The following is a 25,981-nucleotide window of genomic DNA, read 5'->3' on the forward strand; positions in this document are numbered from 1 at the left end:
ACGACTATTAGCTGTGAAAAGTACGGTATTGTTATATTTTTAATATAACTTGAATACAATGAGCATTATAATTATACTGTGGACAATTTTCTACTTCCCCAACGAATTTTATATTAAACACCTAGAAACAGAAGTTCAATGTTTTCAGAATTTTATATTACAAACAATATATTTCCACAAAGCTAGTAGGTAGTACTACAATCAACGAACATATCATGCACCGATCTTTAAAAAATAAAACTAAAATTTCATTCAGCGCAAAAAAACAACAAAAAACGAAGGAAACAAATAAAATAAACTACCTATATGACATGACTGGAAACGTGCGTCTCACTCGAACTTTCTCGTGCGCTACGGATCGCAAGCGACGAGAGTCGTACAAGACGAAGAGATTTGCAATCCTAAACGCTCCGTGTACGGAGCTCAATGCCACAACGCAGGAACTTGACTGGCGGGGAGAGACTTACGCGACTGGAATCGAGTCGAGTAGTTCGAGCGTCGCCCCATGGGCGGACGGCCTTAGTCTAACGTTTCTCAAATTTGTTTATACCTTCAAAAAATATGACTTGTCGAGGTCATCAAAATAGACATTCGTTTGTGAGATGATATCGTTGTTGGAGTCAAATCTCTTTCCACCGAGCCATTTTTTAAGTTTCGGAACAAGAAATATTCACTCGGGGGCTAAATCTGGAAAATGGGGCAGATGAGGCAGCAATTCGTAGCCTAATTCATAGAGTTTTGCGATGGAAACTGCACATGTGTGCACCCTTGCATCTTGCATTGTCCTGGTGGAAAATAACTTTTTTCTTGGCCAAATGCGGTCATCCGTAGAGTTCCCATATTTGTCAAGCTTAGGGCCGGTTTTTCAGTGCTGGGTTAACCTATTTATTTTTCGGTCACCGAAATATTCGTGGTTAATCAGTTTTTCAGTACTAAGTTAGAGTTTAAACTCGTTTAAGTTAGCCAAGATTTTAACCGATCCTCGTTAGATGGTTTAACTCCGAATTTTGCGGTTACGTTTGCGCATGGATGCAGTGAATGCATCAGATGTTTATTTTGAGTACCTGTCGGACAGAAGAGATTAGTTGGGTTATGTTATTTTGTTTTTATCGCGGGAAGTATTCTACCTCTTTATTATTATAAGGAAATTAAAATATATTTTTATCTAAATTATAAATTATTATTCGTTATTATACAGGAAGGAATTATAAGGAAATATATTATAACTGTAACAGGTACCTATTTTTACATATCTGTAACAGAATTTAATGCATGATTCTCAGTAGTATTTTAAAAAGATAATTTTATATTTGTCTATACATCAAAATAATTATTTACCAAACAGTTTGACTCCTTATTTCCTGGTCAATCTGTTCAAATAGTGATAACACCGTGGTCTTTGTCAAACGAAATCGGCAAAAAAAGTATAAATCGTCCCAGTATTTGTAAATGGTCTCTTCTGTTATGAAACCGAGGTAGACGTTATGAACTACATAAAGATTCCGAACTTGATAATGCATTAATAATTTTTTTAATTGGGTTATGAAGTTGATATTTATTTATTTTTCTGTCAAATTGATCATTATTTCTCGAATTGCACATGCGCAAGTACAGTCACTGCTGCCAACAGAAGAAAAATATTGGTTAGCTATTTGGTAGTCTCGCTAACCACTAATAGTGGTTAGCGAGTTTCTTAACTTGGTTTAAAGCACTGACAAACGCTATGAGGGTTAAAATATTGGTTAAAATTTAAACTAGGTTAGCTAACCAAAATTTTAACCGGTCACTGAAAAACTGGGCCTTAGCCTTGGTTTAAGTGATTGGTTTTTTACGGAAAATTCCACACCTGTAATTTTGAACCAATCAAAATACGTTATTTTGACAGATCACCATGGCAACGGAGGTATTTTATCGGAAATTTTTTGCTCGTGGGGTACCCAACAGCGAATTATAGTGGACATTTTTTGACGTTTACAATAACAGAACATTTTTGACAGACTGGTTTTTATTTGTTTACATAATTTAGTTTTGATTCATTTTCTATCACTTGTAGTTACTCAAAACTTATGTAAAATTGAAGAATATACTATTTTCTATCTTGAAATGGTATTCCCATGCAACTACAATGAGTAGAAATTACGAATTTGAAAGCCTAAATAATTGCTGACAAAGCTATGGCGCGCTATTAATCTGTTCATGCAGCTATGGATTTTCAAATGCAAATTTGGTGTGGAATTTTCTTACCGAATACCACGCGAAGTCAAATTAATACCCGGAAATTTTTTTTGATCATGAATATTTTTAGAAAATTTCCCTCGTCTGCGACTCGGGAAATTTTCAAAATATTCATGATCTCAAAAAAATTTCCGGAAATAATTTGACCTCTAGTGGTATTACTAGTGAAAACTTTTACGGATTTTCTTTTCAAAACGCGAGGTAGTCTGCTATTAGCGGTTGCCAAACAAAAATTGGATGACGCAACTTGTTCAAATTTAGACCTGTGAGTCAAATGAGAGTTGGCTGTGGATAAGAGGCGGGAATTTCAAAAAGTCACGGACTTATTGGCCTGTCCTCGTCATTCATTTAAAGCTAAAAATGTTTCTTAAAAATACTTACAATGCCCACAAGAAGTTCATATAGGATAGTTCCATAGCTAAACCAATCAGCAGAGTTTGTTACTGGGGTGAAACTGTAAACTTCTGGTGCAAGATTGTAATTTATGTTAACAGAAAATAGATCCCCTAGTTCTTTATTGTTGCACATATACGTCAAACTTAAGTCTCCTGTGTCATTTATGAGTAAATTTTTCAATTCGAGATCTCTAAAAGTACAAGAACTGGTAAGTGTTTAAATATTAACATGGTATAGTGTAATGGCTCCTCTACATAATCGGCGATTACAGACGATCAAGCGCGAGCACGATTGTGTAGAGGGCATACTCGGCTATAGTTGCCCATGATCATCTATGATCGCCCATGACTGTAGACGATCCGTGATTTTGCGGTTTTTTGGAGACGCTTCAAAAGGAATCGTCGAGTAATAAATAATAAGTTAATGAGTAATAAGTAATAGTTGCGTTGACATGCACACGCGATCGCCAATCATTCATTTCCGGTCCAAATATTGTGCGTAGGTTAAAAAAAGCGAATAGTATTTCGGTCAGATGGCTTAAAAAAATTTAAATATTATGTTTATATGGGATTAGCTAATGTTGATTGTAATGACAATTACATTTTTACCTAAAATTTTGGTAAATTATTACCATTTTTACATACGTCGATCTGACACCAGCGTATTCTAGTCTAAGTCGTAGATTTACAGTAAACTGAAATACAATTCGGGCGCCTGGTCTGCTTGGCTATCTGCGAACTAGTTTAACCCATTTATAGCCAAAGGTGCGTAAACGTAACCTTTATTAAAAAGACTACGTTTTCAATCCAATAGCATATAAAACAACATAATGTTATTCTACATCCCACCAGACTGAAAACAATGGGAACCTTCTCTGGTTACACCTCCGAGGCTTCTACAACTTGCAAGCCATAACGGATGCTGAGACTAAAGAAGATGAGGGAATTTTACAATTTATAATTCACGTCCCATCTGCTCAGCGCGGTAAAGTTCCAACGGGAATGGTTATATGCCATTGGATTGAAAACTTAGTCTTTTGCTAGCAGTTGCCGCTAGGGCATCTATGCCATTTCGTTCGTTACAATCCGTGACTGCACGCCGGGGTTTGTTTTGTTTGGATCAGAGAGAGCAGCATATGTGCCTCCTGATGAGAGACTAACAAGTTTCGAAACCTGTAGAGGTGCTTGCTGCACTCTCTGATTGGACTAGAATATGATGCGGCTGTATTTTCGTTTTGCAACGAAATTGAAAATGGCTATTCATTTTTGATTTACATGTTTACTCTGATTGGAGTACGAAGGGAACCATTCTCGTTGGAACTTTACCGCGCTGAGCAGATGGGGCGTGAATTATAAATTGTAAAATTCCCTCATCTTCCTTAGTCTCAGCATCCGTTATGGCTTGCAAATTGTAGAAGCCTCGGAGGTGTAACCAGAGAAGGCTCCCATTGTTTTTAGTCTGGTGGGATGTAGAATAACATTATATTGTTTTATATGCCATTGGATTGAAACCTTAGTCTTTTGCTAGCAGTTGCCGCTAGGGCATCCATGCCATTTCGTTCGTTGCAATCCGTGACTGCACGCCGGGGTTTGTTTTGGTTGGATCAGAGAGAGCAGCATATGTGCCTCCTGATGAGAGACTAATAAGTTTCGAAACCGGTAGAGGTGCTTGCTGCACTTTCTGATTGGACTAGAATATGATGCGGCTGTATTTTCGTTTTGCAACGAAATTGAAAATGGTTATTCATTTTTGAGTAACCTTTATTGTTAATTTTTTTTGGCCCGAGGATAATTTTTTTAATGTTTTCTTTTTGTTTAAATAACATCTCAATAGATTGAGGTATATAGTATCATTTTTCTTTTAACAAAAATATTACTTTTTAAATATTTTAAGATTATTATAATTTTACATAATTTAATGATTTATGCACAGCTTCATACACAATTTTTTCCGAAACTAATTATAAACATAATTCATATGTTGTATGCTATAATTATACACATATGTTGAAATTTTTATTATTCTAAAACTCATTCACTCATTCTTAAAAATAAGGCCTATAATTGAATGTTTATACGATAACATTATATTTCTGTGGGTTACATATAATATATATAATGCAGAATACACCTAAGTCCCGTAAGCATAGTTGATTTTATAACGATTTAAAATATTTATATATATTTCGGAAACCACCTTAGTCCCACAGAAAAACATGTTAGTGTAATAAACTCAAAATCGCTAAAATGTGACTTAGGTTGTTTCTGAAATAACCGATTCATTTATAGAATTGCTATGTGCTGTAAACGTTATATTTGATTTCTTTTTAACTTGAATCAGTTTGATATGGGGTTTCCTTGTGTTTATTTGTTTTACATTCCATATAAATTGAAATGAAGTAAGCTAAATTATTATCATGTGGATGCGTGTTTAGGAGGGCATTTTTTTTGTTTCTTTTAGTAAATTCGCGAAATATGAAATGAAGAGGGCACTAACGACTAAAGGGTTAATGGCTTTGTTAGAAGACGACTCCGATTGTAAAAATGCTGACTCACTTGATGTGGTTTATTTGCCATGAGAAACAGATGAAATTTCCGATGTAGAAGAGATTGGTGATAATATTGTTGGTGAAGAAGGAATAAAAACGAATATTGCAGATACATATGAAATGGAAGTGAATGGGAATTCTGACGATTCTGATTATGATATTCCTATGAACCACAGATCAAAACGTCCAAAAAAAGAACCAGGCAAACATAATAAATAGAAAAAGACTGTTTGACTTGTACACACTTCTATATAAATCAAAACGGTATATGTTTTGATTTATATGTAAACTGGTGTATGTTTTCAAAGACTGATAGTGTGTAAATAAATTTATTAAAATCAGCTAACTACTTTCAGCATTTTTAATGCCATCATCAGAGCTATCGTCCTGATGGACGATACGTCCTATGGTTTACAACCATAAGACGATAGCTCTGATGATGGCATTAAAAATGCTGAAAGTACTTAGCTGATTTTAATAAATTTATTTACACACTATCAGTCTTTCAAAACATACACCAGTTCCCGTTTTGAAACATAATAAGTCCAAATTTGTCCAAAGTTGGGTAAAATCAGATACTGATTCATGCTCAGCAGTAATTCAATATCAGTCTGATAGATATTTAGAAAATATAAAAGCTATACATGGAGGCAAATCACCTATCGAAGTTTTTTCACTCTTTTTTGATAGAAAAGTAGTTGAGAGCATTCGATATTTTACAAAAAATATTTATGCATCGCAGAATAACCGTCAGGATTTTGAAATGAATGACATAGATTTAAAAAAATTGGGTTCTAAAATTTCCCAACTGGAGTCTCTTTCGAGATTGGTTCTTAACTTACTAAAATATAGTGGACATGTAGAGAATAGTGAAGAAACCATTACATCAGTGTCAAACTCTGTAAATGGACGTCCATCTAAATTTGCTTTACCAGATGAAACTAGATTCGGCAATATTGGCCATATTATAAAAAGGGACGATAATAGCGCAAGAAAAAAATGTAGGATATATAAGAGTACCTATTTTAACTATTTATAATGGGAAATAAGCCACAATATTATTAAAAAATGATTTTTTATTAACGTTTCGACGCCCAAATCGGGTGCCGTTGTCAAAATACAAAATACTACTAACATAAACAAAAATGTTGTTGCTTAGTAAAAAAATTCTTCTAATAATTTATTTAATTTGACTCATTTATATCGGCAATTCAGATACATATGATACATTTTAAAGTAGAAGACTTTAAAATGATATTGCCAATATTTATGGGTTGCGTTCCTGTGACGACTTTACTGAAAGATAGTTCATTCGATTACATGAAATCAACCCCAACTCAAGAATATCCGTCACAAAAAAATCATAGCATGTGATCTGTCTTTAAAAAGACAACCACATGCAACGGTGACATTAAAATTCTCGCGTTAGAGATCTCATAGTAAATCACGAGGGAAAACCAGGAAAAACCTCGTGATACTATCCCGACAACGTAAGTATTTGGTCTTACATTTAATTAACTCTCAAAATTAATACCAAATTCTGACTTTACTATAATTTTGTTTAAATTATAAATAATATGTTGGGATAGTATCACGAGGTTTTTCCTGGTTTTCCCTCGTGATTTACTATGAGATCTCTAACGCGAGAATTTTAATGTCACCGTTGCATGTGGTTGTCTTTTTAAAGACAGATCACATGCTATGATTTTTTTGTGACGGATATTCTTGAGTTGGGGTTGATTTCATGTAATCGAATGAACTATCTTTCAGTAAAGTCGTCCCAGGAACGCAACTCATAAATATTGGCAATATCATTTTAAAGTCTTCTACTTTAAAATGTATCATATGTATCTGAATTGCCGATATAAATGAGTCAAATTAAATAAATTATTAGAAGAATTTTTTTACTAAGCAACAACATTTTTGTTTATGTTAGTAGTATTTTGTATTTTGACAACGGCCCCGATTTGGGCGTCGAAACGTTAATAAAAATCATTTTTTAATAATATTGTGGCTTATTTCCCATTATAAATAGTTAAAATTGTAAAAATGCCACAAGAAAATAGCTTCAGAACAACAATAAAAGTACCTAATACTATTTATTTAAGTAAAAAGTGTAGAGCACATAATATACACCCCCAAATGTTTCGAAAATTAACATCTTAAAATTTAATTTACATTTAAGATACAATATGTTACTTTATTAAAAATTGTACTCGTATTCGGCCAAAGGTGCGTATACGCACCCATCTGATTTTCCTTTCTTGAGAAAAAAAAATTTTTTTGGTTGAAAATTAGTCTTAATTTATGTGTTTTTAATCCATTCTAATAAATCAATTGTCAAATTTAATGGGTTAATTAAAATTTCCTATCAGAAAACACTATCCACAGTAAAAACATTACGAAAAAATATTACTATGTATATCTAAACTTACCTGCATATAATACCCAATGTATGTAACTTATCTAAAGCAAGCAAAAGCTGAGCTGCCCATTTAATCACAACTTTCTCTGAGACAACTACTCTATCTCTAAAACAGTCCGTATCGAAACTTGAAACTTGACTTCTTTGGCTACTAGTTGTACTTTGTTTTCTACTAATAATACTTGTGTCCAAATCCGTCTCTTTTCGTCTAGTGTACTTTTGATGAAAAATTTGTTCGTTAAGGGTTGCATCACTGGAAGATTGCGGTTCAGCGTCTCTCCAAATTTGGTCAGAAATAATTTTGTCTCGAGCGTTGTCTTCCAGATCAAGTTTTTCAAAGCTGCCGTCGCTACTAATATCATCTTTGTCTGCATTGATTTCGTCTTTAAACATATTTTGACTAGAAGATCGATTCAATATTCTGCTGTTGTGATACTCAGAGACAAGCTCAGAAAAACTACCCTCGGATTCGTTGTCTGATTCCTCGTGAAATTGGCTTGTTAAAACTTCGGTGGTTTTATTAAAGGTTGTATCATCAACTTGTCGTTTAAGATAGTCTGATAACTTCATGCCACTGAAAGAGATTTTAGAGCTTTATTGCGTGTTGTGTAAAATCATGTATTTTAATACGAAATAATATTTACTAACTAGTGGAACAAACCGAAACGTCTAAATATTAAAATAAAAGTAGTTTATTACTTTTTTAAGAGGCTACAGTAGCGCTCCATCAAAACAGAAAACGCGTTCCAAGATTGCGGCTTTCATTTTGAATTTGTCGAGATACTTGGCACACATATTCGTAATATAGTAAAGAATGGCGGTACATACCCCAATTTGATAAATATGTTAGTATGTGGAAGTTACTCTGTAATTAAATACAATATTAAAAAAAACTAGCCTGTACCGCCGTTAAAAAAGAACAAAAAAATACACTTCCTTCAAATAAACTTTTTTATCCCATGCCTAGATATTGTGTCACATCGGAACTACTAAAATATTTTATCTCTAACAAGAAATCGAACATATAACTAATAACTGATTAGGCAACATAGAGAAAGAGTCACTTTCAACGAACTGTCAATACTGATGAAATGGACACGAAGCGAATTTAATGCGGCCAGGATGAGATAGAAGATAGTCAGAAAAGGAGGGAAGATAATCGCCATCTTTTGCAAACAAAAAAATGATAGTGGTAGACTGATTGGGGTATTTTCCCACAATTTTGGAGTAATTTGAAAACGTCTAGGGGAATTTCTCAGAAATGGTTGGGGGATTTTGGGGGGCCGATTATGGAGGATCTAAGGGGTCATGGTACACGGCCCAATTTTTCCCTGACTCTTTTCTGTCTCTCTCTACGACCTCTCTCTTGTATGTTGGCCGCAATTTTGTTTCACTCTTTGAATGGGACGGGGCCATTCCATCAGTTTTGACGGTTCGTTGGTAATAGCACGATTATCTTATATATTATGTTCTGTTATCTGCATTGATATCTGTTCAGTGCAGTAGTGTATTATTTTAATAATTCGTTAATAAACTTACGAGCATAGAAATCGCCCCGCTTAAAATTTTTGTAATTTTTGATGTCCTGATTTCCTAAACCTGTTGGCCGATTTAAGTGATTTTTTGAACATGTTATAGCCTGATTCTTTAACAATACCTTCTTCTTCTTTAAGTACCGTGCCCAAATTTTTAGGCGTGGGTAGCTTCCATAACAATTTGCCGATATCGTTCTCGATCTTGTGCAGCATGTAACAATTGATCTGCTGATAAACCAGTCCATTGACGAAGGTTTCGGAGCCATGAATATTTCTTTCGACAAATTCCTCTTTTTTCGTCGATCTTTCCATTGAGTATTAACTGCAGCATCCTGTATCTGCTACCTCTCATTATATGCCCCAGATATTCAAGTTTTCTCTTTTTTATCACCTTCATTAAGTCACCTTCGCCTTGACCTACTCTGTTTAAGACTTCTCTGTTTGAAATGCGTTGAACCCAAGATATTCTGAGCATTCTACGATACGACCACATCTCAAAGGCTTCTAATTTGTTCATCATGTTAACCTTCATGATCCAGGTTTCACATCCATATAGTAATACAGGATACGCATAACATTTTAGGAACTTGATTCTTAGTTGTAAATTCAGCTGAGAGTTGCTCAGAATAGATCTAAGTTTCATAAATGCTCCTCTTGCAATTTCTATACGAGTTTTAATTTCTTCATCCGGATTTAGTGTCTCGTTTATCCAACATCCTAGGTATTTAAAATGGTTAACTTTTGTTATTGATTCATCACTGACAATTAGTTGCATAGGGCCGACGTCTTGTTTACTAACCACAAGTAACTTTGTCTTTGTTGCATTTATGTTAAGTCCGTTATAGGAGCATTCTCTAGTGACTCGATCAATAAGGAATTGAAGATCTTCGATATTTTTAGCCATGATCGCGGTGTCGTCTGCATATCTGATGTTGTTAATAGTTTCTCCCCCGATTCGAACTCCACATTGTCCTTCCAAGGATTCATTAAAAATTATTTCTGAGTATACGTTAAACAAAGTTGGGGATAACACACAACCCTGTCTGACACCTCTTTGAATGCAAATTTTGTCTGTTTCTTTGCCGTCTGCCAGAATAGAAGCTTCTTGATTCCAATATAGATGTTGTAAAAGTCTCAGATCTTTATCATCTATTCCAATCATTTCTAGATATTCAAACAATCTATCATGTTGAACGCTATCAAACGCCTTCTCAAAATCTATAAAGCAGACGTAAATTGGTTTGTGTACTTCCCATGATCGTTGAAGTAATGTTAACATTGAGAACAAAGCTTCCCTTGTTCCCAATCCTTCTCTGAAACCGAATTGTTTGTTTCCCATTGTCTCTTCACATTTCTGCTTGATTCTATTAAGAATTATCTTAAGAAGTAGCTTGAGAGAGTGGCTCATGAGACTAATTAGTCTAAAGTCTTTACATGATGATGTATTAGGCTTTTTTGGGAGTGGAATAAATGTAGACTCCAACCACATCTGTGGCATCATTCCAGTCTCGTATATATGGTTATAAATGTTTGTTAATTGTGAGACATTATCGTCATCCAGAAGTTTGAGCCAGTCTGATGGTATTTGGTCAGGGCCTGGAGATTTCCCATTTTTGCTCTGTTTGATGGCTTTCTCTACTTCCGCTTTTAAAATACTAGGGCCAGTATTCGTATACTTTGTGGTGTTAAGTGGTGGCCTCGTATCCAGTAATACCACACTCGTAATATCACAATAATAATATTGTTGCTAAACAGGTAAATTTTCATTGTATACCGGGTGTACCAATCAAACTGTGTTTTTTTCTCAAAGTTCGCAACTCAACTATAGCCTCAGGTTTTCTTAACATTTTGTTTTTCGATTTATTCGTTTATGTTGAATAATAAAAAAGTTAGGTACTTTAACAACTAGACATGTTCTTCATCAATACACGGTGTTTCTAAATAAGTACGACAAACTTTAAGGGGTAATTCTGCATGAAAAAATAATGATAGTTGGCTTTATAAACGTCCGCAAATGTTTCGTTTCCGAGATACGGGATGTTGAAATTTTTCTTACAAACTGATGATTTATTTATTCCTTCTGGAGGAAACATGGCGCTTTATAAGAAAAAGAAAATATAGTAAGTTATGATTGGAATATAAGAACTCACCTACAATATTCTAAGACTAAAAATAATGCATTTTCGCAATTATAGTGACTATCTAGTTTGACCATGTAAGGCACGTTCTCAGGCAATATTAAATTCTCGTTCAGGAATTGCATCGTTTTGTGGATAACCTAAAAAGACGTTTTCATTATTTACAAAACATGATAAAACAATCGGACTTTATGTATATTTCTAGATTTCACGTCATCCATACGATAAACGTAGCAGAGGAAGACCCCCAACACGATGGCAAGACGACTTACGAAAGACAACAAAAGACTGGATACAGAAAGCACAAGATAGAACACTTTGGGGACAAACCTATGGAGGCCTATGTCCAGCAGTGGATTGAGAGAGGCTGATGATGATCGATGGCATCTGTTAATGCATTATTCAATGTGAAAACCATTCTCAAAGACCACAAAAACTAAATGTCATCATCATCAAATCGTACGGATCCACTGCTGTACATAGGTCTGCCTCAGCTCTTTCCATCTGTCGCTGTTTTGTGCGGTTCGTATCCAGTTACCGATAACATACCGTCAAAGATTTTTCTTTTCAGGCATATGGGTAAGTCCGATTTACTTAAATACATAGTTCAGTTTCCCACACGCTGCCCACGCTATGTGACGTAGGAGCTCGCACCCCGACTAATATATGGTCGTGTATATTGGGTACTCAGTTAACTGAACCGTTTTTATAGAAAGACATTTAACAAGCGATAATTATGAAATTTATTTATTTATTTTATTTAGCGTATGGCTATAACACAGTTTTTGTATATGTTACAGTTCAAGTTGATTATCCAGTTGGAGTTGACTCCAACTAGTTGGAGTCAACTCTAACGGCTGGTTTCAGTAAAAGTTGATTATAAATATAAAATGAAGATTTATATTCAACATTTACTAGTAAAAGTAGACTCCAACTAGGAAAAGTATACTCTTCCCAATGCCATTTAGTAAAAGTTGATTCAAATTCAGACAAACAGCCGATTTTAGAAATTAAATGTTGTTCAAATTAGTCTAGGCTGTATCGTCGCCCCCGTTAGGTAAATTACTCCGATTCAAATTTTTTGCACAAACTTACTCAAAAAGAGGTCCTTATAACAAATCTACTGGGTGCCAGGCAGTACCTTGATCGATAAATTGTTTAAACAATTTTTTTTTAACAAATTCACAAAAATAATTTTTTCACTTCGAACAATTTTTTTTAGATCATTTGGGTTATTCTGAGCAAAAAATGTATTTTGTGATTTTTCTCTAAAATTGATTGTTGTCGAGTTATATGCGATTTAAAATTTGAAAAATGCAAAAATAGTCATTTTCAAGGCTTAATAACTCGGTTAAAATCCATTATTATGAAAGTCAGAAAGTGACCAAATCAAAGTTTATAGCCTCATCTACAAGATCCAGCAGAAATTTTTGTCACTATTTTATTACTAAGCTTTATCTTTAATTATTAACAATGAGCGCTAAGTGCGTATTAGGCGGCCGTCAATGGTGAGTACTAAAGAGATGCACCATTTCAGCCGTCCAATGGTGAATCTCACTCGCACTTACATTGACGGCCGCCTCAATACACGGTTAGCGCTCATTGTTAATAATTAATTAAAAATAATATCTTACTAATGAAATAATGACAAAAATTTCTTTAGGATCTTATGGAGGTAGCTTTAATCTTTGATTTTTTTTAGTTTCTAACTTTCATAATATATAATATCGTATGGCATTTTTGCCTTTCGGACAGTTCCGGCGCCAATTACATCTTTAACCCTGTTTCAAGTAACTAGTGTCTAGATGGCTTAACGTGCTCTCCGAGGCACGGTGAGACGGCTCGTGTCATTATTGGAAATGGAAATGGTTTGTCTTTAGCAGGGCTCCAACCCACGTGCACTGGCGTATGAGGCCAGCGATTATGCCGTTACTCCACGGCCGCTCGCTCGACTTTCACAATAATTATCTTTAACCGAGTTATTAAACCTTGAAAATGGTTATTTTGGCGTTTTTCAAATTAATTTTAAGTCGCTAGTACCTCGACAACAGTAAATTTTAGAGAAAAAAAAGGCCCAACGGATCTAAAAAAAATTTGTGACGAAGTGAAAAAATTACACACACCGGCAAAATTAGCCGAACACCTTAAAAATTGGACATGTTTGATGTCTAGAATTTCCTAAACCTGTTGTCCGATTTGAGTGATTCTTTTAGTAAGTTATAGCCTTGTTAGTTAAGAATATCGGTGTAATATTATTGTTGCTAGACAGGTACATGTCATTTTATACCGGGTGTTACAATCATACTGTGTTTTTTTCTTAAAGTTCGGAACACCCTGTGGAATATTCTAATATATATATTTTAAAATTAAAACTTGATTGTAGACTTAGTCTTTCTTAACATTTTCTTTTTTTATTCATTTGCTTATGTTGGAAAATAAAAAAGTTATGTGCTTTAACAACTAGCCATGTTTTTTATCAATAAATCTCCATAGTAGGGGAGGAAAGTATGCTCTTCACAATCCAATAGGTTCCCATAAAGCTCGAGTAACTGCAAATTTAGTATATTTTCCTCCCCTACTATGAGGATTTATTGATGAAAAACATGGATAGTTGTTAACACACATAACTTTTTTTTATCTCACATAAGTTAATGAATCAAAAAGAAAAATGTTAAGAGAGCCTAAATCCACAATCGAGTGTTAATTTTAATATTTTTCATGTGCTAGAATATTCCACAGGGTGTTCCAAACTTTAAGAAAAAAAACACAGCATGATTTGTACACCCGGTATAAAATGATATTTACCTGTCTAGCAACAATTTCACTACAACGATATTCTTAAATAATAACGTACTAATTTATAACGTACTAAAAGAATCACTCAAATCGGATCAGTGTTTTAGGAAACTCGAGACATCAAACATATCCCATTTTTAACGTGTTCGGCTAATTTTGCCGGTGTGTGTATTTTTGCGAATTTGTTTAAAATCATTGTTTATCGCCGAACGTCACTAAAATCATTCATTATTGTACTCATTTGCCCCCATTTTCGGCAGTAAAGTAACACTTTGTTGTATTGAAAGAAGAATGTAACTTTACCTGCCGCGATAATTAATCAACCGAGATTGAATGTAAGTGGTCAATGGCAACAATCGATTATTTATTTGAATGAAATTAAAATTTATTTACTTTAATTATTAAAAATGTGGTACAAAATTTATCTTATTATTAATAAAATTCATGTCAAAAAGTAAAATTCTGTAGTGTTTCGCAATTATATTCATACAAAATAAATCAAAACTTTACAGATTTAGTAATTAGGTAGGTATACAATATTGATAACTATCGATTAATCATCAAAACCGGCCATCATGCAAAAGTGATCTGTGATTACTGTCATTACTGTCATACGAATTTTTTATTTCGTCTAAAACTAAAAAAATTTCCTCAAAGTTGTAAGTAAGTGTTAATGTTTTTTATGATTGACGATACAATTTTGTACGCACCACCTCAATACTCTTTATCAAACGCGTCTGTTCCTCTGCTCGTAATATCAGACTCGTTCGATAAAGAGTCACTTTACTGACTGACTTTACTGAAGTTGGTTAAACAATTTTTCGACGGCGGTACCGTGTGACACCCTGTGTATTTGTTATAAGGATTGTTATACGGATGTATTTCTTTGAGTAAGTTTGTGCAAAAAATCGAATCAGAATAATTTACCCAACGGGGGCGACGTTACAGACTATACTAATAAGTAGTTGAAACGGTCAAAACAAAGAAACGCACACTCATCAAAAATGCACTTGAGATTCTCGTATAATCAACATTTACTGAATCGATCCAGGAAGAGTCAACTCCAACTAGTAAAAGTTGATTTAAATTTTTAAAATCAACTTTTACTGCTCGTTTCAGTTGGAGTTGACTCCAACTAGTTGGAGTCAACTCTAACTGAGAATCAACTTGAACTGTAACATATACAAATAAAGATAACAATACATTATAAATAATAATGAATTTTTATAAACGAAAATTTAGTTGAAATTTGTTTTCTGTGAGTGATTCTTGCATTGCGACCGGATCAACATCGATATCCTTTAATAGTCTGTATAGAATTTGACATTTTGCTCTACTTATACCTTCTATTATTTAATTGGCAAACTCTTACATTGGATCCAATTTCTTTTGTAATTTCTTCCTTGGAAAATCCATTCATTGACTGTGTCATCTTTAATTATTCTAAAAAAACTGCGATATACTTCTGCCAGGAGATCTTTGGAAAGATTGTCTGACGCCTTTTGTGCTAGTTCTTTGATTTACCCAGGGTGCACGACGCACGTGCAGTATTACCTGCGGACGTGAACTAGCGTTACACCCCTTTAAATGTATAAAATTATATATATGAATAAGATATAAATATAAAAATCTATTTTAAACGATTTGACATTAATTTTGAAAGCTGACATTTTTTTTATGAAATGCTACATAGGAATGAAATTGTACTTGTCCTTGAAAATAACTTTGGAGTCAATTTTAATGAGATATTTGGTTTCAGCAAGACGGAGCTCCAGCTTCTTTAAGTGCGGACGCCCAATAGGATGTTGAATATCATCATCACTATCTGCACTCTATCTACCGCTGCTCTAAAGAGTTCTATATAACTGCATTTAAACCAGTTCCTTAATTTCTTCAACCATGACCCCTCCTACTTCCTATACTTGTTTCTCGTCTTCTATCTAATCAGCCCTAAACATCCATCCTTGGATATAGGCCTCCTCTTCCTTCCATGCCGCTCTATCTTGGGCAATTTGCATCCAATTTGACCCAGTGTATTTCTTCAGGTCATCCGACTGTGGCCTTCCCCTTTTTCGTTTGTGGTTCCACGATCTCCAATGTATAATAATCATCTTAGTCCATCTTTCATCCTTCCGCCGTAGGGTGTGTCCGGCGAACTTCCATTTAAGCTTTGCTACTTGGGTACAGACATCTTTCACTTTTGTTTTGTTAAGGATCCATTCGTTTCTTTTCCTGTCTGACAGTTTAATTTTCAGCATTTGTCTTTCCATGGATCTTTCTGTCTGTGCTATTTTTTCCATATTTTCTTTTGTAAACGTCCATGTCTGAGAGCCATATATTAGAACAGGGAGTATATGGTCCAAGAGCTGTGAGACATTTTTGAGTAGGTATTTTAGGCAACCTGAAAATTTTTCAGGTGACTCTTCCATGCTAGCCTAATACAAAAATGCCGGTCTGGCTGGAGGGCAGCGGTTATTTTCCCCAAAAATCCCCCCCAAAGTTAAACAAAAGGGTAAAAATTGTTATTACAAAAAATATCATTGACGTGACTTTAAAGTAAATTTAAATATTCAAATATAAAGAAAATAAACAGGCCAGGCGATTTGAGGGCGATTTTAACTCTGCAAGATACTTGCATGGGCGCCGCAGGATTATTTTCAGGGGATGCATCTGAAATTCAGAAGATTTCATCTGAATCTGTACATACTAATAACGAGTATAAAATACACAACTAAACATGCATAACTATGTACATTCCTTCCGGACAGGGAGGTGCAATTGTTATTTTGACGGGTTATTTTTTAATATTAAAAATAAACATTCTAAAAAAAACAGTTTTTTTGGTGAAATTTTCCAACTGCCAGGTGATCAAACAAATTACGCGTGCATATAAATGAAAAGCGCTATAGGTAAGCAGCAGTGTGAGAAAGAGCGTATACCGATAGCTGTTTGCGTCCTCTGTTGTAGCTGAGCGAGTCCGTTCGCTCGAGAAAAATCACGTGACCTGGCGATATCCATGTTGTTGTTCCTTAAAACGTTAGAGTATTTATTATAATATATTATAGTTTTTTAAATAACTTTTTCTTAATTAAAGAAACATAATACGTACTATACAATAGATTTTGCAAATATGATAGAAAAAGACAAATTTATTATTATAAATATACAGGTAGAAAAGTATAAAACTATAAACTAAACTAATTCTGTGCCCGAATCTTGTACTTCTTCTTCAAACTCCTCAGCTGAGCTTAAATATTCATTACCTTCTTGCTCGTCAGACTCCCCTAGAGACTCAGATTCCTCTTCTACATGATCTGTAAATAGTTGTAATATGTACCTATTTAGAATTAATTAAAAATTAATTAGTAATTAACTAGTAGAGTTGCTACATATTCTCCGTCCTTTTATACGGAGTCAAAGCCTGGACAATCACGGGCGCATCTGAAGAAAGACTTGCCGTTGTTGAGATGTGGAGTTATCGAATAATGTATCGATGTTGAGAAATACTCAACACTATGAAGGAAAGAAACATGAGCTACTTTGGTCATACCTACACTAAGAAATAAAAAACGTGATGTGATTGGTTATATAAGGAAAAGTATTAAGCATTGGTAATTTTTCATTGATTCTAAATACATATTACAACTATTTACAGACCAGGTAGAAGAATCTGAGTCTCGAGGGGAGTCTGACGAAGGAGAAGAGAATGAATATTTATTTTAGCTCATTTTTCTTTCCTTCATAGTGTTGAGTATTTCTTTTGCCTTTTTCATCTTTCTTAATGTTTCCTTGGTTTTTAAGTGTTGTGTCCATGATATTTTTTACATTATTCGATAACACCACATCTCAACAATGGTAAGTCTTTCTTCAGATACGCCCGTGATTGTCCAGGCTTCGACTCCGTATAAAAGAACAGAGAATACGTAGCAACTCAATTAATTAATCACTGATTAATTTTTAATTAATTCTAAATACATATTACAACTATTTACAGATCATGTAGAAGAGGAATCTGAGTCTCGAGGGGAGTCTGATGAAGAAGAACAGAATGAACATTTAAGCTCAGATGAGGAGTTTAAAGAAGAAGTACAAGATTCGGACACCGAATTAATTTAGTTTATAGTTTTATATTTTCTACCTATATATTTATAATAACAAATTTGTCTTTTTCTGTCATATTTGCAAAATCTATTGTATAGTATGTATTATTTTCCTTTAATTAAGAAAAATTACTTAAAAAACTATAATATATATAATAATTACTCTAACGTTTCGAGGCACAACAACATGGATATCGTCAGTTCACGTGATTTTCTCGAGTGAACGGACTCACTCAACTACAACAGAGGACGCAAATAGCTATCGGTATACGCTCTTTCTCACACTGCTGCTTACTTATAGCGGTTTTCATTTATATGCACGCGTAATTTGTTTGATCATATGGCAATTGGAAAATTTCACCAAAAAAAACCTGTCTTTTGTAGAATATTTATTTTTAAAATTAAAAAATACCCTGTCAAAATAACAATTGCACCTCCCTGTCCGGAACGAATGTACATAGCTATGCATGTATAGTGTATAGTTGTATATTTTATACTCGTTAATAGTATGTACAGATTCAGATGATATCTTCTGAAGTTCAGATGCACCCCCTGAAAATAATCCTGGGGCGCCCATGCATGTATCTTGCAGAGTTAAAATCGTCCTCAAATCGCCTGGCCTGTTTATTTTCTTTATATTCGAATATTTAAATTTACTTTCAAGTCATATCAATGATATTTTTTGTAATAACAATTTTTACCCTTTTTTAACTTTTGGGGGGGATTTTTGGGGAAAATAACCGCTACCCTCCAGCCAGACCGGCATTTTTGTATTAGGCTACCATAGAAGAGTCACCTGAAAAATTTTCAGGTTGCCTAAAACACCTACTAAAAAATGTCTCACAGCTCTTATACTAATACATTGATTGAATACTCTTGTTTTTAGGTATTGCGGGTATTTTCTGTTTTTTAGAATATAAGACAGTTTTCCGAATGATGCCCAGGCCAATCTTATTCTTCTCTTTATTTCTTCGGTTTGATTTTCTTTATTCAATCTAGTGATTTGTCCTAGATATATATACTCTTTTACTTGTTCTATTCTTGTTTATGACACTGTAATTATTAGTTCTTCTTGTTGATTGGTCATGGTTTTTGTTTTACTGTAATTCATCTTCGGTCCTATCTTTGTCGATTGTCTATCTAGTTCTTCCAGCATTCTTTGCAATTCTTCACTTCTTTCTGTTATTAATACAATATCATCAGCGTATCGTAAGTGATTCAGATATTCCCCGTTTATGTTTATACCCAAGCCATCCCAGTGTAGTTGTTTGAACACATCTTCTAGCGCTTGGTTGAATACCTTGCGCGAGATGGTATCTCCTTGTCTGACTCCTCGGTTTATTTTAATAGGCCCCGTTTGTTTCATTAGCTTAATAGTTGTTGTTGCCCTATCATATATATTTGTAATTAAGTCGGTATATCTGTAGTCTATTCTGCTGTTTTGTAGGGAATTCTTTACTGCCCAGTGTTTCACACTATCAAATGCTTTTTCGAAGTCAATAAATGCCATGTATAGCGGGATATGATATTCGTTACCTTTTTCGATTAATATCTTCATCGTTAAAAGGTGGTCACTTGTACTGAAGCTCTTTCTAAATCCGGCTTGTTCTCTTGTCTGGTATCCATCCAATTTAGTTGTTAATCTGTTTGTTAATATCTTGGTTAATAGTTTGTACATCACATTTAGAAAAGTTATGGGTCTGTAATTCTTTAGATCCTTTTTATCTCCTTTCTTAAATAGTAACAATGTTACTGCTTCGTTCCAAGTGTTGGGTATTTGTTTTGTCATTAATATTTTATTCATAAGTGTGTATAAAACTTCTCAGTTGTTTTCCCACCATTTTTTAGCATTTCTACAGTTATCCCGTCTTTTCCTGGCGATTTATCATTCTTCATCTCCTTGAGTGCTCTTTTTATCTCATTCTTACTGATTTCTGGTTGTAAGTCGGAATTGACATTTTTTATTTTTATTTGTAGTTGCTTAAGGATTTCTTGTGTTAGTTTCTGTTTTGTATTGTAGAGGTTTTTATAATATTCTTGTGTTATCTGTTTAATTTCTTCTATATTATTGGTCTCTATACCTTCTTTGTTCTTTATACTATTAATCTGTATGGTTCCAAGCTGTGGTTTTAGTATTTCATATTTTAATTTTGTTCAATGGTTTTTTCTATTTTTTCTTCCTGTACTCTCCTTTGACTTTTCTTGATATTACTTCTGATAGCTTTGTTTACCTCTTTGTAATCTGCTGTGTTTCTCTCATCTTGTTCTATTAATGTTTTTCTTTTGCTCATGAGGTTTTTTGTTTCTTGGGATATATAGTTTTCCTTTTTTATACTTGTTTGTGCTACCTCTTTTCCCGCCTTTGCTAATGTATCGATTAATAGCTGATTTATTTTATCGATATTTTGTTTTCCAAATCTCTAGTGACCGGTATACTTTCCCTTCTTTTTTATTTATATTCCTCTTTTGCTTTCTTAAGTTTTCCCATATCTCGTTTCGATCTATTTTCCATTTTCTTTTTCGTTGTGAATTGGCTATTAATGCTGAGTTTGGCTCTGACAAGTCTATGGTCACTACCGATTGAGAAACGGTTCAGTACTGTAACATCTTTGATGATGGCTTTTTGTGTTGTAAGGATGTAATCTATTTGGTTTTTAGTATTACCGTTGGGACTTATCCATGTTCATTTTCTTTAAGGTTTTTTTGTTAAAAAACGAGTTCATAGCAAAAAGTTGTCTTTCCTCCAAGTAATTCATTAATGTATGTCCTCTATTATTTCTTTCGCCGTATCCATATTGTCCTATTCTGTGTTCGCCTTCGTCTATTCTTTTCCCTGATTTGGCATTGAAGTCTCCAATTATTAGCGTCAATTTAGTTTTCTTTTCTTCTACAGCGAGTGTTATTTTTAGATTAGATAAGATATTTATTTATTTATCATAATAGATAATACACAAAAAAAAACATTGCACTCCACACCTGCACAAATTACATAAGAATTGTCAAGGCAAGGAGCGCTGTATAATTATCATAAAGTATTCCAAAAATTAAAAACATGAGACTAAACAAACAAAGAAATAAACATTGTCAAATTAAATTAATCAGAAACATTCAATATAAAAATAAAAAAAAATAAAAAATAAAATAAAAATAAAAACACTGGAAGTACAACAAACATTGCCAATTGGTTTCTAGGTCTTAGTTTTAATATAATGGATTAATAATCTCTTAAAGATAGTTGCATTATGGCTATTTTTAATGTGATAAGGTATATTATTGAACTGTACAATTCCTTTATGAAACAAGCTTCTCATTGAACTGGACTTGTTGGTTGTTCTAACATAAAAATTTATTGAATTTGCAGCTCTAGTGCTATGCTCATGAACATTTGCTAACGGGACCAACTGACTGTTCAAATACTCAGGCAATAAATGGTTTACCATCTTAAATAAGAATGCCATAGATTGGACATACATAAAATGTTCAACTTTTAACCAATTTAAAGTTTTCAGCGTATCTTGAATTCGAGTATATCGATTGCATCTCAATATTACTCGCATAGCCTTATTTTGGAGAATTTGAAGCATGTCATAATTAGAACATCCTGTATAAATCAATGAATAACAATATAAAAAGTGAGGTAATATTAACGAATTAAAAGAATTACTTGAATTAGAATATTTCTTCGTAAAAGTCTTCAATATCTTTATCTTTATATGTGCTTGTTGGTGCGTATTCCTTCCTCGTCTTATCTTTAGCTATATTATCAGTCTTAGCGTTTCATATCGCTGTCCCCTCATTACGTGACTCATATATTGTAACTTTCTTATTAAGCTCCAGCTTATTTTAGTGTAAATGTTAGGCGATATTTAGATCAGACATTTCCCGGAAGATGGACTGGTAGATTAGGTAGTATTGAATGGCCTCTTTGTTCACCCGATTTAAATCTCAAAGACTATTTTTATTGGGGATACTTGAAATTTATCATTTATAAAACTAAACCGGCAAGTTTTGCAGAGCTAAGGCAAAGAATTAATTTCTCAAGAAATATGTAGAAATGTAATAGAAGCATTCGTTCACAGTTTGAATGTTTAATATTTTTCTTACTTACTTTTATATAAAATAACTTTTGAAGCTCTGAATGTAATACTAATATTCCTTTTCCATCTATAATCTTTACTGCTTTAAATTTGTAGAGATCAAATAATGGTTTTTTAAAGGGGTCTTCTTCAACGGGTCTATTCTAAAAATAAAAAAGTTATTAGCAGATATTTATAAGTTTGTGTAAAAAGTAAATGCACATTTTTAATGTGAAAAATATAAATCGACACTTACTAGTAGTTGAAGATTCTTAATTTCTGGTGCCAAATACATATTGTAAATTTTTTCGGCGCGTATTTTGTATTTGTCCATCTTATACTTAACTAACTGCCTTCTATCATAATTTGGATCATCTGAAAATGATATTTAAATTAATAAGAGCAGTGGTAAAAGTAAAAAAAAATTGCGCAGAAATCAATAGGAATTTCACACATAATTTCAGTTTCAATCAAAACGTCAAATATAACATATTTTAAATTAAAACTACGGCTTATTTCCATTAAGTAGATAGTATAGAAATGCCACCACAAAATAGTTTCAGAACCATGATCTTCAGAAAAACGGAATCAACCATTTAGAATGCGCTGCTTCATCTCTGACATAAGATCTATAGACATAGAGTGTAACGGGTAGTTCTTTCGAGACGACAGACTCAGTAAAACACAAGTTAAAAATAAAGTAAATATATTAAAGATAATTATATACAATTTAAAACAAATAAAATAAAATATAATTCCGTCTTCTGCAAAGGAAAAACAATATTAAACTTTATTACAGTTATCCGATCATAATAGCAACATTAAAATAATACGATAAACAGTATATTTATATACAATAACAATCTCGCTACGTTAAATCAATATAGCCCTATATTCCGATCCGGAGATCATTCCTCGCTACTACTGCGATAACGATCATGGCAAGACCCACGTCACTACTTTGGCGTCCGCCTAGGCATAGTCCCACCTCACATACGGTGCATCTTTTGCCAAGCCAGCTAATGCTAGTTCAATACGCTAGCAGCAGCTGTTGAGCCATGGTTAGTTCAATTCGCTAGCCACAACTGATTTTATTATTCTCCTGGCTCGCCTTAAATATGCTCTGGCTGCCACTACTCCTTCGATTTCCCCCAGCGGCGCTATGCGCCAACACGGATGCTCCTCCAGTCGTCTCTAGTAAAACAGCTGATCGCTTGTCGTGGCATCACATCGTTACAAGAGCATGCTCAGCATAGACCTCCAAAAATAGCAATTTTTCTGTTATTCTCCTTTGGAATAGGTATCTTGTGGGGTCGTCCTGTTGTAACGATGGGCCTCTCAGCAGATCACCAGCAAAATACCGTGCCCGCATCAATTCCAACGCACTTCCACTAGACTCCCTCCACTCTACCGATGGAAGCCAGGTGTGGGGTCACCGAAATGGTATTTAAGAAGAGAACCGAGGAAGAAAAATCAGCCTTGCGGCGTTAAGCTCCAGAGTCCCTGGCTAACCAGTGTACTGAACCGATAGGCCAATCTGGGTGGAGGAACTCTGTAGTGAAGAGATGCTCCGCTCGTAACTAAACAAAACTGCTATTTGACTGCGTTACTGCTATCTCCGATCAGAAATTAGTATCTGTATAGTTATTGATACTTTGATTGTGAGAGCGTATATCATTACACTGGATTGAAGTGCAATGAGGTGCGAGGTCTGTGCGTAATTAATTCTGTATTAAATTTAATGCTTCTTGTATTACATTAATTGCACTTTCTTTTGATAATAGTAAATACAATTTCCTTTTTCTTTTGCGACGCGCGACGTCCGCCAAGGGAGCTTTCTTCGTAGCGAAGCGAAGCTATAATTTAATTTTATTTTATTAGTTTCATTTTAATCTTTATATAAATATCCTTTTTTATGGCATCGACATTACTCATTCAGCCAGTTGCAATAGATTTTTCAGTCAGACAAATACACAAACCTATTAACGGATAATTAATAGAAGAAAATACGATTAGGAAAATACGGGGCCACTTGCTTCTCGTCTAGGGGCCCATCAAGACATTTTTAGTAGACAAACAATACTGGACCACGGATAAGGTGTTATAACATTTAGGATAAACAAAGGATGCAAATCTAAATTTCTATACGAGTATGAAAAATTCCATACACGCGTATAAATCTTATATAACCGTGGATGTGTCTGACAAGAAATTTATAATGATGTTGTATATTTGTTGCGAGCCTGTAGCCAGCAGAGATTGGATATTGAATACATATAAAATTTGATTAAATTTTTATAGAGGGAGTTTTAATGCTGCTGAAACTTAATACATTCAAAAAAGATATGATCACGATCACCCAGTTTTCCACAATGTTTGCAATTATCGTCTTCAATCACGTTTATTTTAAATAAATGACTTTAATAGCACGATAAATACCCATAATATATTTATTTATTTTAAACCTGTGTTTTACTGAGTCTGTTGTCCTGAAAGAACTACCGTCACACTGTAAGTTTTCGACTTTTATCTTTATGGTATATTCTGGTGTTTTGTTATCATTTTTATTATATGTGCTTTCATTCGGATTTTGCATAATACCAATTTATGATCGCTTCCTATTTCTTCTGATCTTAGTGCTCTTACGTATGGGGGAAAATATATTATTAATAAGTATTTCGTTTATGCTGAAGAGGTCCGTCAGAATGCCTCCGTTTTCATTTCTTATATTTTCATTATATCGTTATCTTATTCCTAGAACTATATCATTACCAACAAGGGCGTTAAAATCACCCATAATGATTATAAATTGGTCATTAAGTGTTTCCTTTATTAGAATCTAAAGGTGTTCATAGAAGTTGTCTCTTGTGATGGTATATCTTTTGTTCTTAGGTACACAGATTGTTATCACATGCACAGTTTTAACATCCAGTTTCGCTTTTAGAATAACTATTCTTTCAGAAATACGTTTACATTCTTGTACTTGGTGTAAAAATTTTGTACTAACAAGGTTCTTCTTTGGCTCTCGCTTCTTTTGCAACACCACTGTAAATCATCAGAAAGTCATCCAGCATAATTTGGCTCTTTTCTTTTTTTTTTTTTTCATGTCTTGTAGTTCACATTGTCTATATTTTTTGCTACAAATTCTTTTGTAATTTCCTTGGCTCTTGTGTTTAGAGAATTCACGTTCCAAGTACCGATTCGAAGTACTTCTCGCTTTCCATAAATTCGTTGTCCTGTTTCTCGCGTTGGTCACCATAATGAAATAATTCCTGTTACGAGGCATAATCCTGTCTCTATGAGCTGTAAGGTTTTAAAGTCTGTCAGTAGGGTGCTAACCTAGCTGTAAACCCCATACTCCTTTATCCGAACTTGTATCCCAACACACCCAACAAAACTGCAGGCGTCGGTGTACAACCGATACTATCCACGCCAATACACTAACAAAAGCGCCTTATAATTGAAATGTAATGGCTTCCCAACATGACAATACCGATAAAATAGTCTACCGAAGCTATTAAAGTGTGCAAATGACACGATTTAATTAAAGTGACTAAAAAACCTAGTTGTAATTCTTCTTCCTCGTGTACTATGTCCTTTCAGAACGTTGGTTACCATCCTTCTTCTTCTTCTTTAAGTACCGTGCCCAAATTTTTAGGCGTGGGTAGCTTCCATAACAATTTGCCGATATCGTTCTCGATCTTGTGCGACATGTAACAATTGATCTGCTGA

At 34.0% G+C, this 25,981-nt stretch overlaps 1 protein-coding gene across 1 annotated transcript in view; it reads right to left on the reverse strand.

Moving 5' to 3' along the window:
* LOC114335281 (ribosomal protein S6 kinase delta-1) overlaps positions 1–25,981 on the reverse strand; it is a 103,247-nt gene that overhangs the window by 12,789 nt on the left and 64,477 nt on the right. The window contains exons 6-10 of the mRNA XM_028285495.2: positions 22,506–22,624; positions 22,282–22,413; positions 11,290–11,417; positions 7,615–8,178; positions 2,617–2,821 (exon numbers count right to left, since the gene is read on the reverse strand). Coding sequence (XP_028141296.1) covers positions 2,617–2,821; positions 7,615–8,178; positions 11,290–11,417; positions 22,282–22,413; positions 22,506–22,624 — 1,148 coding nt within the window. The remainder of the gene's footprint in view (positions 1–2,616; positions 2,822–7,614; positions 8,179–11,289; positions 11,418–22,281; positions 22,414–22,505; positions 22,625–25,981) is intronic.

This window comes from Diabrotica virgifera, chromosome 4 (genome assembly GCF_917563875.1).
Source record: "Diabrotica virgifera virgifera chromosome 4, PGI_DIABVI_V3a".
Lineage (NCBI taxonomy): Eukaryota > Metazoa > Arthropoda > Insecta > Coleoptera > Chrysomelidae > Diabrotica > Diabrotica virgifera.